This window comes from Lepus europaeus, chromosome 5 (genome assembly GCF_033115175.1).
Source record: "Lepus europaeus isolate LE1 chromosome 5, mLepTim1.pri, whole genome shotgun sequence".
Taxonomy (NCBI): Eukaryota; Metazoa; Chordata; class Mammalia; order Lagomorpha; family Leporidae; genus Lepus; species Lepus europaeus.
In genome coordinates, this window is record NC_084831.1 from 59,328,677 (window position 1) to 59,341,814 (window position 13,138).

A 13,138-nucleotide genomic window follows, 5' to 3' on the forward strand; every position below is an offset into this window, starting at 1 on the left:
ATTTAGAGGTTAAATTGGTATCCTATACATTTAGCTCTTTGGGAAGATGAGCAAAAGTGATAACTGAGCTAAAACTGTTAGAAATTAAACTTTAACAATAGGCTAATCCTCCGCCTAGCAGCGCCGGCACACCAGGTTCTAGTCCCAGTCGGGGCGCCGGATTCTGTCCCGGTTGCCCCTCTTCCAGGCCAGCTCTCTGCTGTGGCCAGGGAGTGCAGTGGAGGATGGCCCAAGTACTTGGGCCCTGCACCCCATGGGAGACCAGGAGAAGTACCTGGCTCTTGCCATCGGATCAGCGCGGTGCGCCGGCTGCAGCGCGCCGGCCGCGGCAGCCATTGGAGGGTGAACCAACGGCAAAAGGAAGACCTTTCTCTCTGTCTCTCTCACTGTCCACTCTGCCTGTCAAAAAAAAAAAAAAAAGAAAAAAAGAAATTAAACTTTAAGAAAGTGAGGAGGCAGCAGGGATAAACCATGAATGTTAAATTCTGCCTCATCATAGGAAATAGGTTAAAATTATGTTAAAATCATATCAAGTTAATGGTGGCAGCATTCGTCTGATGCTCTAAGCTTACAGTGTTGGCACCACCTCTTAATATTTAGCCTCACAAGTGACATTGTAAGCAGAACACATCTGCTATTCATAGAATGGTGTGAGTTTTTTCAGCATGTTTAGTATCAACAGTAAACCCGAATTGACATTTCAAGAAATGGAAATATACTAGAAACAGAAACAGAACCAGTATTTCCTAGAAAAGACCTTGTCACTTCCAGTGTGGTTATTCACTTAATTTAAGAGCTGCTGATTTAAGTGCAATCAACTACCAAAGAGCAGTGCAGAAGGCCCTTCACATCCACCAACTTAGAAATCTCATGCCAACAATCAGAGGTTGACATTTGGGTTTGTAGATTAGGCTCTTGTTTCATCAGGCATTCTCCACTGTCCACGGCTTAGTCTTCAGAAAGCACAGAAACAAGATTTTTTTCTAACTAGACAGGGAAACACTGACAATAGTCATGCCTCTGTTACTGAAACTCCCCAGATATTAAAAGAAGGAGGAAGAGTTGGAAGAGAAAGGAAGGAAGAAATAAAAAGGGTCACTGACTTGCTAAAGGAAAACCACGTTTTGAAGATTAGACACCTGTAACTTTGATTAACCAAAGAAAATAAGATCTCTCCAGAGCAATTCAGTTCAAAAAACATTTATTGAGCTACCTGCCCTGTGCCACTCACTGTACTGGAAATAAGGGAGTAAGCGTGGCAGATGGGGTTCTTGTACTCCTGGAGTTACTAACCCACAGAGTATGCCAGAGAAGAGAACTGTGGCTATCAATAACTATCAGTACATGTTTCCACAACCTCTTTACCCTAGACCGAATAATGTACTGATGGATCTACAACATGACAATTGTTCTAGTAACGTCTATAGAGGAGTGGTCATCTTCTGATTTATATGCATCTGAAGAAAATAGCAGAAAAGAAGAAAACAATGAAAGTTTTCATTGCTTCCTGTATCTTATGAATTATCCTAATTTGTTGTGCTTGCCTAACAACCAGATTTTAGTCCTTTCCCCAATATTTCTCATCTGTTTCCTAAAAGAATACACAGCAGGTGCATTTGGAACACCACTGTGTGTGTGACTTGGCAGTTTTGTAAGATGATGCAGTTAGAAGTGAGAGAGAGATGGTCTTCCAACATCAGAGACTGTGTGCTTTCAGAAAACAAGGATTTTATGTCTACATCTCCAGCTTGTGTTCAGTTGTTTTTAAATATACTCATAAATTATATCTATGAATACACTCACAAGTATACAAAAAATATAAATTAAATCTTAAAATGAGATAAAATACACCTTTGGCTTAATTGATTTATTAACAAAATAAAAGCCTTTCTTCTTACTAAAAATTATTGAAATGGAATCTAATTGACAAATTATGCAAGCTGGTTATGAACATTTGGCTACCATAATCTTATTATCCTTGATAGGAATCACTTGTCCCATCAAACTAATTAGAATCTGCTGCATTTTTATATTTTTAAACAAATGGTTGCAAAATGCACTGAACTGCTCAACTAAAAACTGAAACATGATAGTAAATTGTTCCCAAGGTCTTATTTTTTGTCACTGACAGACTTACATAATTTTTAGTGAAGGCACAAATAATGACAACATTTTGAAATATTCATTTTCATAGCATGCTCTCATTCAGTGCTAAAATGACCTTGAATGTATTAAAACAAAAATCTATGGGTTATTTGGTTGTTTCAGAAAAATCTCTTAGCTGACATACAACTCAGAACCATCTATCATTATGGAAAAGGTCAGCGAATTTATAAATTTTTAATAAAAGTAGTTTTAAAAACTCACTTTTAACCAAGACAACCCTTTTGACTGCTATAAACAATTTTCACTATGGAGTGCCATCTTGTGACTCTTAAAATTCTACAATTTAAAAGCTTTTTCATCAAAGTATTCAGGGCTATGGACGACTAACGCATGTAAACTGTGATATGTCTCAGCCCCATGAAAGCCATCAGTTACACGTCATTGTTTCTGAGACCTACACTTTGCCTATGTAACATCTAAACTGGGAGAGGAGCTAGGCCGTGCTGTGCTGTAGTCTCAGGGCGGCGTCCGCCTGCGCCTGCGCATGCTCAGAAACCCAGCACCCAGAGGCAACGGGGGCGCCCTCGTGGGAAGGCTGCTCTCTCCCTGGGGATAATAGATGGTGAAAACATCTGATCACTTTTGATTCCAGGTGTCAAGCAAGCAGCTCCACTGTGGACACTCGCTGGGCGTCCTGTAGTTCAAGTCTGTTCAGACACTGCCTACCTGAAGATGGTATTAGATCCTACATGTTGAGGACTTAGTCCTCGAGATTGCCCACCCGCCCCGACTGCAGGTGCCAGTCGCAAGCCTCAGGCGGGGTTACCTGTGCTTCTGACCAATCTCCTATAAATCTGGGTTCCCCCAACCCACTCCTCGGGTTTGATTCACTTGCTCATGCCGCTCACAGAACTTAGGAAAACACTGACCTCTGTTTACAGATTTGTCATAAAGGATGATACAAAGGATACAGGTGAAGTGGGGGTAGGGTGAGGTGTGGGAGAAGGGACATGGAGCTGCCATGCCCTCTCTGGGTGTGACACCATTGAATAGGTGTGATAGCCAACAGATGAGGTGGGAAAACCCAGCAAGGCCTGTCTGTCTCAGCTGTTTGTCCGCCCTCTTTGGGCAGAATTTCTTTCTCTAGATGGGAGCAAGACGCCTGCTGAATTGTGGAAATTCTCATCACCTACCAGACAAGGTGGGTCAGAGAGAAGTGGGGAACACTAGGGTTTCTCTCACCCTCCCCAGGGAAGAGAAATTCTAATTTCTATGGCCTATCTTTGTATGTGTGTATGTGACAGGGGAGAGTTATGAACCAGGAACAGTGGATAAAAATCAAATGTATATACCAGGGGTCCATGCTGTGGCACAGCAGGTTAATGCCCTGACCTGAAGTGCTGGCATCCCATATGGGTGCCGCCTCTAGTCCTGGCTGCTCCTCTTCTGATCCAGCTCTCTGCTATGGCCTGGGATAGCAGTAGAAGATGACCCAACTCCTTGGGCCCTGCACCCAAGTGAGAGACCCAGAAGAAGCTCCTGGCTCCTGGCTTCGCATCAGCGCAGCTCCAGCTGTTGCGGCCATCTGGGGAGTGAACCAGTGAATGGAAGACTTCTTTGTCTCTACCTCTCTCTGTAACTCTATCCTTCAAATAAATAAAATAAATCTTTAAAAGAAATGTGTATACCATAATATCATAAGGAATCATGTTGTTACTAATGATAATTTTAGTATGAAACTATCATATATAAAGGAGATAGTAAATAAGTAGTTTGATGATGATGCTTAAAACTATTACATATGTCTATAAATCATTGAAACAAATAATTATGTTTATGAGGGAAAGTAATCCAAGTTAGGTAAAGGAAAACTGTAAGATTTTTATTTGAGTTAGAAATATGAGTACTGATTTACAGAATGTCTCTCTTTTCCATAAGCTATGTCTAGCTTTGTCCAAGGGACAGGGCTGCAGCAAGACCAGCCCAGTAGCAAGGAAGACCTCCATCGCCAGACTGGGATCTCTAAATGCCATTCCCCACTAAATGGAAACAGCTCCTCTGCAGAATGGCTGATTCTACGTCTGGAGTAGAACTGAACCTAAAACACCTAGTTACACTAGAAAACAAGGGAGCTACCACATCCTGGGGTCATGTCAAAGGGTGACAACAAATTTGATGGGAATCTCCGTTGTCAAAGATGGCCCATTTTCAGTAATAATAATAATGATTGCAAAAGGACGAGACACATAAAATGTGTTAAAATACATATATTTATAGTGGTACTTATGAAAATGGATCATCTCTAGAGGTTACAAAAGCATGAAATGTTTAAAAAAACCAACATGAACAGGAACATGAACACGTTCCCCATGAACACGTCTGAAGCGTATTTGCGCCCATTTATTTTGTTTCCTGTTTCTTTTTGGGTACTACTACTGATAATACCTGATGAAGACATGCCCAAAGTAAACCTTAAAAGGGTTTAGTTTCAAGAACTGGAACTGGAATCCAGCAGATTCTGAGCGGTTGAGGAAGCCTGTGTCATCGTTGCGGGGCGCTTCGTTCTATTTCTTCCCGACACACGAGGCATGGGATGCCAGATTCCCTGAACGACAGCCATAAAGGGCAGTTTTCCTTCCTCTCCCACACCCCGCCGGTCACGCGGGACCCTCGAGGGCCGGGGTCTGGCCAGCTAGGAGCGGGGCCCGGCTGCCTTCCTTTTCCTACAGCAGAGCCTGGTTCCGAGGGAGGCCGCGGCGTGCTTCGCACCCACCCGGCGCGAGGGGTCTGCCCGGGGTCCACCCGGGGTCCCGCGGCGCTAGGGGGTGCTAAGAGCCGGGCCGCCGGACGCTGGAGGAAGCCAGGTGCCGGGTCGCGGGATCGGGGGCCGAGAGCCCTGCGCGGCCGCGCGCCTCCGCTCCGCGACTCAGCCGGCCGGCGCCCGGGCTTGGCGTGCAGGGTGAGAGGGGAGCCCGGGGTGTGAAGACCCTGGTTCGCGGCCACACAGGACGGCCCGCTGCGGGCAGAAGCCACGCCCTCCACCACCGCCGCGTGGAAACCACCGGCGCTGACCCGGCCCCAAGTCCCCGCGCGCCCCGGCCGGGCCCCCAGAGCGCCTACTCCCGGGCTGGCGGCGGACGCGGCGGGTGCCGGCACCGGGCACCCGCGGTGACTGAGACACGTGTGGCCCAGCGCGCCGGGGGCTGCCCGCGCGGTGAGTGACCGGCGGCTCGGGGACCCTGGGCCACGGGCCAAGCTGGGCCAAGGCCCGCGCTCCCCTGCCTCACTCTTCCCAGTGCTACCGAGGTTCGTTCACTTGAGGGTGCTCAGTTGGGGTCGTGGCCGGACGGTGTGGCGGGGCAGCTCAGAGGTGTTCCCTGGAGCTGGGTGCAGAGCGGTGGGTGGGTGTCCCTGGAGACCGACCCTGAGTCCCTGGCTGGACAGTTGCTGGCAGGATGCTGGCAGGTGCAAGCCAGAGGGCCAGCCTCAGTTTTCTCATCTCTGAAATGTCTCTTCGTCTGCGAACGCTGAGGCCCGTCCTCTGTCGTCTGTTTTCTCCTGTGAGCGATTCTCTTCTGTGAAATGTGAGCTCCTTCTCCCCTTGTTGGGGACCACTAAGTATGAGTATTGTAAGCAGTTATGTGTCTGCACAGTTAGATCCAGGTCGTGCCCACAGTAATCCAAAAGCAGAAAGACTTTCCGTGGTTTGCCTAAAGAATGGGAAAAATTAGTCTTCCTCCATTTTTTAAATTCCGGTTTGTTGTCTTGGTCTGCTGTGTTTGTGCCCTGTGAAGATGAAAATGTTTGTTGAGTACCTACTGTGAACTTGGCTTTGGGGAATATATTTTTTCATATATAATTCTTTAAAAAGTCAGTGAAAACTTGCACATTTCACACATGGTGTAACAGGTTACTGGCTACAAGCCCTGCTTTGCTCTGTTTGTAACGTTATATCCACTTCACTTGAGCAAACATTAGCTTCTCATTCCTTCCAAAAGGTCACTTAAAGGACTTCAGCGTCTAAGAGCTGATCCCTTGCTCCCCATTTTAACGTGAAATCCGCAATTCATTACTATCCCTCGGTTGGGCTGCAGTATGCTCTTCTCCAGGTGTGGATTTTCTTGAACATTGTATAGGCTGGTAAATTTCCAAGTGTTGACAAACTCTGACTCTTATTAGAATGGATGTTAGTGTGAAAAGTGTGTGTGTGATTATTAAGCGAGAAGAATCTTCTTAGTAGCTATGATGCAGCATTTCTGAACTGTGGATTTATTTTTGCATGACTGCAAAAATGCTTTGTTCTCTAGCAACTTCGACATCTAAGTTTGTAGAACTAACCTGAAAAGAAAACCAAAAGGCGTCTTGTATAAATCTCTTTGCTCTTGGAAGTTTCTAGTGCCCTTTGCTAGTGGTACCAATTTAAAAACAAATACAAATACAGTCAATACATTTCGTGTACACTACCATGGATATAAAAAGTCTAAGACCCCATTCCTATCCTCAAGAAGCTAAAATTGTTTGAAGAGATAAGAATTATGAGAACACGTGGTTGTTATAAATTGTAAGTGCCAAGGAGTCAGGAAGTGTGGGGTTTAGTTTTGTGTGTGTGTGTGTGTGTTTTAAAGATTTACTTGTTTATTTGAAAGGCAGAGTTGCAGAGAGGCAGAGAAAGAGAGAGATCTTCCATCTGCTGGTTCACTCCTCAGATGGCCACAATGGCTAGAGCTGTGCCAATCCAAAGCCAGAAGCCAGGAGCTTCTTCAGGGTCTCCCACGAGGGTGCAGGGGCCCAAGGACTTGGGCCATGTTCTACTGCTTTCCCAGACCACAGCAGAGAGCTGGATCAGAAGTGGAGCAGCCGGGACTCTAATTGGCACCCATTTGGGGATGCTGGCACTGGAGGTGGTAGCGCTACCCCCTGTGCCACAGCGCCGGCCCCGTGGGATCTAGTTTTAATCAAATTAGTCTTTCAGTGGTGAGCCAGATGAATGAGCAGAGAGAGGCAAGGTCATCAAGCTTAATTCTGACAGTGTTCTTGAAAAGTAAGTGCTGTTGTCCTTTTTCTTTAAATAATAACAACAGGAGACATTTACTGGGCTCCATATTCCAGACACTGTGGTAAGGGTTTCTCATTGAGCCCTCATATTTTTATTCGCATTTTACAAGATGAAGAAGGTGGGTGGTTAAGTGATTTATCACAGACCCCGCAGCTAGAGTGTCAGAGCCGTGACTTGGTTGTCCTAGCCCAGGTTACTGCTCATTGGGTTACTAACTCAGTTGCTTAGAAGGCTCTTTCAGAAGCTTGGGCTGGGATGACGGGGTACTGGGTTCGGTTCACCTTTGGGTTGGCTACTCTGTGGCTTCTACCTGAGAGCAATGAGTAGTGCAAGCTCTTTAGCACAGAATTCAAAGAGACAGACGGAGAGGGAAAGCCTATTAGATGTACAGAGCATCAAAAGTAGAGTTTTATTTCCCAGATGGTCATGGAGTGAGCAAGGAAATGTGGAATACAGTTTTAATCTACCTCTGGATTTAATTCTGATCTTCTGTGTTGTCTTGGTCAGCTTGAAGATTTCTCCACCTGTAGGTCAGAGTATACTTGTTTAATATCTAATATCAATGTATGGACCAGACATTAACAGCTTATTTATTGTGGTAAATTGCTAGGAGAAAGCCTATCAAAGAAGATTAAGATTAGAATCTTAATTAATGTCTGTTTCTCAATGGTGTATAAGAAAAGGTTACATTAAATAAAACATCAAGTAGAGATAATGAGATGTGGCCTTGTTAGCAGACTTCCGCTGCACTCTTAGTTGAAATAAGAAACCTTGAGAAACAAGATCATTAGTCTGAGTTCTTTCTACCGCCCCCTCCCTGCCCTGCCCAAATGTGCCTACAATAATCTTAAAATAATTGTGAAATGCCTGGAAAACTCTCAAAACAATGTAACTGTAATGTGTCTTAGTATTTTTAGTGCCTCATAGCTGTTTATGAACAGACCTGGGCTTGATGCTACAGGGTGAGGCGAACTAGCCAGCATGTCATGCTAACCAACATCCAAAAGGACAACCCCACACTGATGCCAGTAACCTCAAACAGAGACTTTAAGATGGAGGATATCAAAAGACCTTTCCAAGAAACTAAAAGACAAAAGTTAGAGAAAGACACTGAATTATCTCAACAAATGTTGATAGCCATTTTTATAGCAAGGAAAAGAGGATTTGAAATATGAAGTTACTTGTCATGGTGACAGAGTTATAAGGTCCTGCAGCCCCATCCACTACGTTCTTCCAGTACAGTTTCCTTCCCAATCAAGATTGCTTTATTTTATCTGTAATTCTAGAAGGATGCAGAGAATAGGAGGGAGAAGGCTGGATTTTTAAAATGTTACTGAACAAGTGCAATGAACGTTGTAGGCTTGTGGGATCTAAAGCAAAAAAGGCTTCCAGCAAATAATGTCAGTTGTTATTTTTGAAAATGCTTTGTTTCAAGATGCCATCCACGTCTTGTTTCTGTTTTCTTTCTTTTCCATTGTTGTGTTGGAGGGATGCTTGTTCAGTTTGTTATAGCACACCAAACAAATGATTCATGGGTTAGGATTGGGTAGGACTCTAATTTGTTTCAGATGTGATTTGTTTACACACAGCATTTCAGGAGCCTGTCTGTGATGTCAAGTGTGACCATAGACAGAAATGGGAATACAGACAAATAGAATTGACAGGAGAACGTTCCACACAAACAGAGCAGAAGGGTAAAGGAAAATACGGTAAAGGAAATCTTTGTAAGGAAAATAATAAAGCGATCATAAAGGGGGAATGGAGAAAAGACAGTGAAATGTGTTTAGGGGAAGAAAAGACTAGACGTTTAGAAGTCTCCTGAATTCCAGAAACAAAATAGTTCTTGTACTTAAGTAAAACTAAAGGTCCTCAGGACTACATGCACTTCCTGGCAGGCTGAGAGAAAACTCAACAGGTCTCAGCAGCTGCCTAAGAAAGGAAACAGACGTGTCAAATTAGCTCAGGTAAATGGCATTTGGAGTCTTGGGTTGAAAGAAGTATAGGGGGTTGAACTGGTGGTGTCACTTTCCCCCCCTTCACCCCATTTAACATGGCATTCCAAAGGGGCTAGTGTGCTGGCAGGAACCTGACCTGTGCACTCTGTCCATGTTACACTGCTTGTTAGATTTTTCATCAGGTGGTGGATTTGGAAGGAGAAGGAGGTAATGTCGGGAGACTGTCTTTCTCATGACACAGTTTCTGAAAGGCTATGGAGAACAAAAGGCTGGCTCCAGTGACTAAGCTGCAAGTTAGCCACTTGCTAGATTTGATTTCCTTTTTCCATACCCATGGGAATACATGGAATAGATGATGAGGGTGGCTGTGTTTTCTATGTGCACTGGGTTTTGTTATTTCATCCTCTTTGAGGCAGGCAGATATCAGAAGTAATGGTTCAACCTTCTTGAGATTAAAGCATTGTACACAGTAGGTGCTTTACTACATGGTATCATAAATGTGTGCAGTACTATGCCTGGAACATAATAAAATATCAGCAAACTGTAGCATTAGTATTAGTGGTAGTGGTACCACGGCTGAAAAGGAACTTCTAAGATCAGTCCCATTCACAATAGCTACAAAAACAATCAAATACCTTGGAATAAACTTAACCAAGGATGTCAAAGACCTCTACAGTGAGAATTAAAAAAACCTAAAGAAATAGAAGAGGATACCAAAAAATGGAAAAATATTCCACGTTCATGGATTGGAAGAATCAATATCATCAAAATGTCCATTCTCCCAAAAAACAATTTATAGATTCAATGTGATACCAATCAAAATACCAAAATATTCTCAGATCTGGAAAAAATGATGCTGAAATTCATAAGGAGGCACAGGAGACCTCAAATAGCTAAAGCAATCTTGTATTAGTGGTAGTGGTAAAATTAGCATTATTTTTAGTATGGCACTGCTGTTGTTGCTACTGATAAGAAGCAGTGTCACATTCTAGAAATAATGTTGGATTAGAAATAAAGAGACCTGTTGGGTTCTGGTATGGATCCTGCTATTAAGAGAATTTGGGCAAGCTTCCTCTTTTCTGTAAGTCTCTCAGTTATCCATCTTAAAAAAAAAAAAAGATTTATTTATTTAGTTGAGAGGCAGAGTTACATAGAGAGAGAGAGAGAGAATCTTCCATCCGCTGGTTCACTCCCCAAATGGCCACAATGGCTAGAGCTGGGCTGATCTGAAGCCAGGAGGCAGGAGCTTCCTCCAGGTCTCCCACATGGGTCCAGGGACCCAAGCACTTTGGCCATCTTCTGTTGCTTTCCCAGGTGCTTTAGCAAGGAGCTGGATTGGAAGTGAAGCAGCTGGAACCAATACCCATGTGGATTGCTGGCACCACAGGCAGAGGCTTAACCTACTACCCCATGGCTCCAGCCCATCAGTTATCCATCTTTAAAATGGAGAAGGTGGAATAGATGACCTCCAAAGTATTGTCTTTATACAGATCTACAAAGTAGAACAAGTCTGTGAGTAACTTTGCAAGCAGAAGGGAAAAATTTTATACCCTGCCTTCTTGAATCAACTGGTAATTAACAGCATGCATTGTAAGACAACCTGCCTTGCTGCGCGTTCAGAACATCATTTGGTTCTGTGGTAGCCCAGACTGAAACGTCAGCTATTGGGAAGGGAAAGAAGCAGCAGGGACCTAGGAGTTACTAGCTAGTCTTTTTAACCTAATTTAACCAAACATGCAATTCTAGGATATGGAAAGCCATAAGTGATTTAGAAAAGAAATGGAAAGCACAGCCCAGAAGGGAAAATGGGAACTAGCCTCAGGGGAGAGCCTACTTTGTGCTAGGTATTTGCATGGGTGCCTGCCGCTAGCATTTTCATCTTAATCATGACTTTGTCTAAGTAGGTATAACTGTACCTGTTGAAAGGGTGAGGAGAAGGTGCTCTCGCAATAAGTAGCGTACAGTGATTTCCTGGCCTTCTTTTTCACAATACCACACCGTCCCTTGAACGTAATATGGTTCGACAGAAGAAAAATTAAGTGGAGGTACAAAGTGTTCCTGCCTGCATGAAGTTACCACCTGTGGAAGCAAACAGAGCCGGTCTTTTATGTTTTCCTATCCTAGTCTACAGTTTTAGAAGGAGCTGCCTACTCGGAGCTTCTCTCTGGAGCAATGGGGAGAGACTGGCAAGGAGTAAGTGCTGCTCTGCCTTGCTATGAGTTGCTGAATTTCTGCCTTGTTTCAGATCCCCCTCTCACCAATATGAGCCTTTGTTTTAGGTCTGGAAACTGTCACCACTTGAGTCATGAGTCAGTGACATAACATACCCTTTGATTTTCTGATTCAAGATTCAAGAGAGGGTTGTAGTTTTGCTATCGACCCTCAAGCAGGCCTTAGGAGGCATGTTTACAGTTGATAGGAGGTTTCATTTTATTGGAAGAGACCTCATTTACTTGAAGGTCTTTGGGGATTCTGAGCTTCTCATAAATGGAGTAGCTGTTTTTACTAGGTATCATAGAAAATTACAAAGTTTGTTTTTGGATCCATGCATTATACAAGTGTATCATCTATATTACTGCATAATATATATATATTTATATTATATACTCATAGATGTTAGCCTATTTAATATATAGGCTATATAGCAACATACACATATATCATATCTGTATATAAGTCCGCTTTTGAAATTTTCAGAATAACCCTTTGAATATTTTTCTACAAGAATACTTCGGAAAGCTCATGGAAGATGAAATTAAATTTTATTTTGGTGCAAAAATTTTTTTAAATACATGCATATGAGAAGCCTTCAAAAATTAATGGAGTATATGAAAAAACTATGTATAGATTTCAAGGGATTTTTTTAAAATTATTTATTTATTTGAAAGGCAGAGTGAGAGAGAGAGACAGAAAGATTTTCCTTCAGTCTGCTGGTTCACTCCCCAGATGGTCTTAACAGCCAGGCATGTGCCAGGCTGAAGTCAGGAACCAGAAATTCCATCTTATTCTCCCATATCAGTAGAGGCCCAAGTACCTGGACCCTATACTGTTACTTTCCCAGTTGCATTAGCAGGAAGCTGGATTGGAAGCCAAGTAGCTGGGACTTGAGTCATGAAATATTGGTGTTGCAAGTGGCAGCTTAACCCACTGGCCGCAGAGTTCAAGTTTTGTACTATATCTCTTTCTTATTTTAATTGATAAGAATTAATAGACATATAAAATTGTTCATATTTATAAGGTACCATATGATGTTTCAATACATGAGTATATTGTATAATGTCCAATCATTGTCACTCAAATATTTAACATTTCTTTATGGGGAAAATATCCAAAATCCTATTTTCTAGTTTTGTTCTTTTTATTTTTTTAAAGATTTATTTTATTTATTTGAAAGACAGAGCTACAGAGACAGGCAGAGACAGAGAGAGAGGTTCTCCATCCTCTGGTTCACTCCCCAGATGGCCGCAATGCCTGGAGCTGCATTGATGCGAAGCCAGGAGCCAGGAGCTTCTTCCGGGTCTCCTGCATGGGTGCAGGGGCCCAAGGACTTGGGCCATCTTCTACTGCTTTCCCAGGCCATAACAGAGAGCTGGATCGGAAGAGGAGCAGCAGGGACTAGAACTGGTGCCCATATGGGATGCCAGCAATGCAGGCCAGGGCTTTAAGCCGCTGTGCTACAGCGCCGGCCCCCAGTTTTGTTCTTTTTATAAAGAAATATACAGTACATTAGCATTATCTATAGTCACCTTACTGTGCAGTAGAACCCCAGATTTGTACTACTATCGAGCTAGAATTTACTGTCAACCACCTGTCCCTATGCCGACCTCCCTATCCTCTAGTAACCCATTATACATTTAGCTTCCAAAAGATTGCCTTTGGTTTAAGCTCATATTTGAGTGTGGTTCTTGTCTTTCCATGCCTGGCGTATTTCACTTAACGTAATGGCCTGCAGTACCATTCATGTTACTGCACATGACAAGATTTCATCCTTCTTATGGCTGAGTAGTATTTCATTGTACTA

The 13,138-nt window shown here is 43.3% G+C and overlaps 1 protein-coding gene across 1 annotated transcript in view; it reads left to right on the top strand.

Annotated features, from left to right (window-relative positions):
• Positions 1-4,699: 4,699 nt before the first annotated feature.
• IL12RB2 (interleukin 12 receptor subunit beta 2) overlaps positions 4,700-13,138 on the top strand; it is a 93,876-nt gene continuing 85,437 nt past the window's right edge. Inside the window, exons 1-3 of the mRNA XM_062190093.1 lie at positions 4,700-5,065; positions 5,114-5,252; positions 5,363-5,412. Of these exons, the coding sequence (XP_062046077.1) occupies positions 4,700-5,065; positions 5,114-5,252; positions 5,363-5,412 (555 nt within the window). The remainder of the gene's footprint in view (positions 5,066-5,113; positions 5,253-5,362; positions 5,413-13,138) is intronic.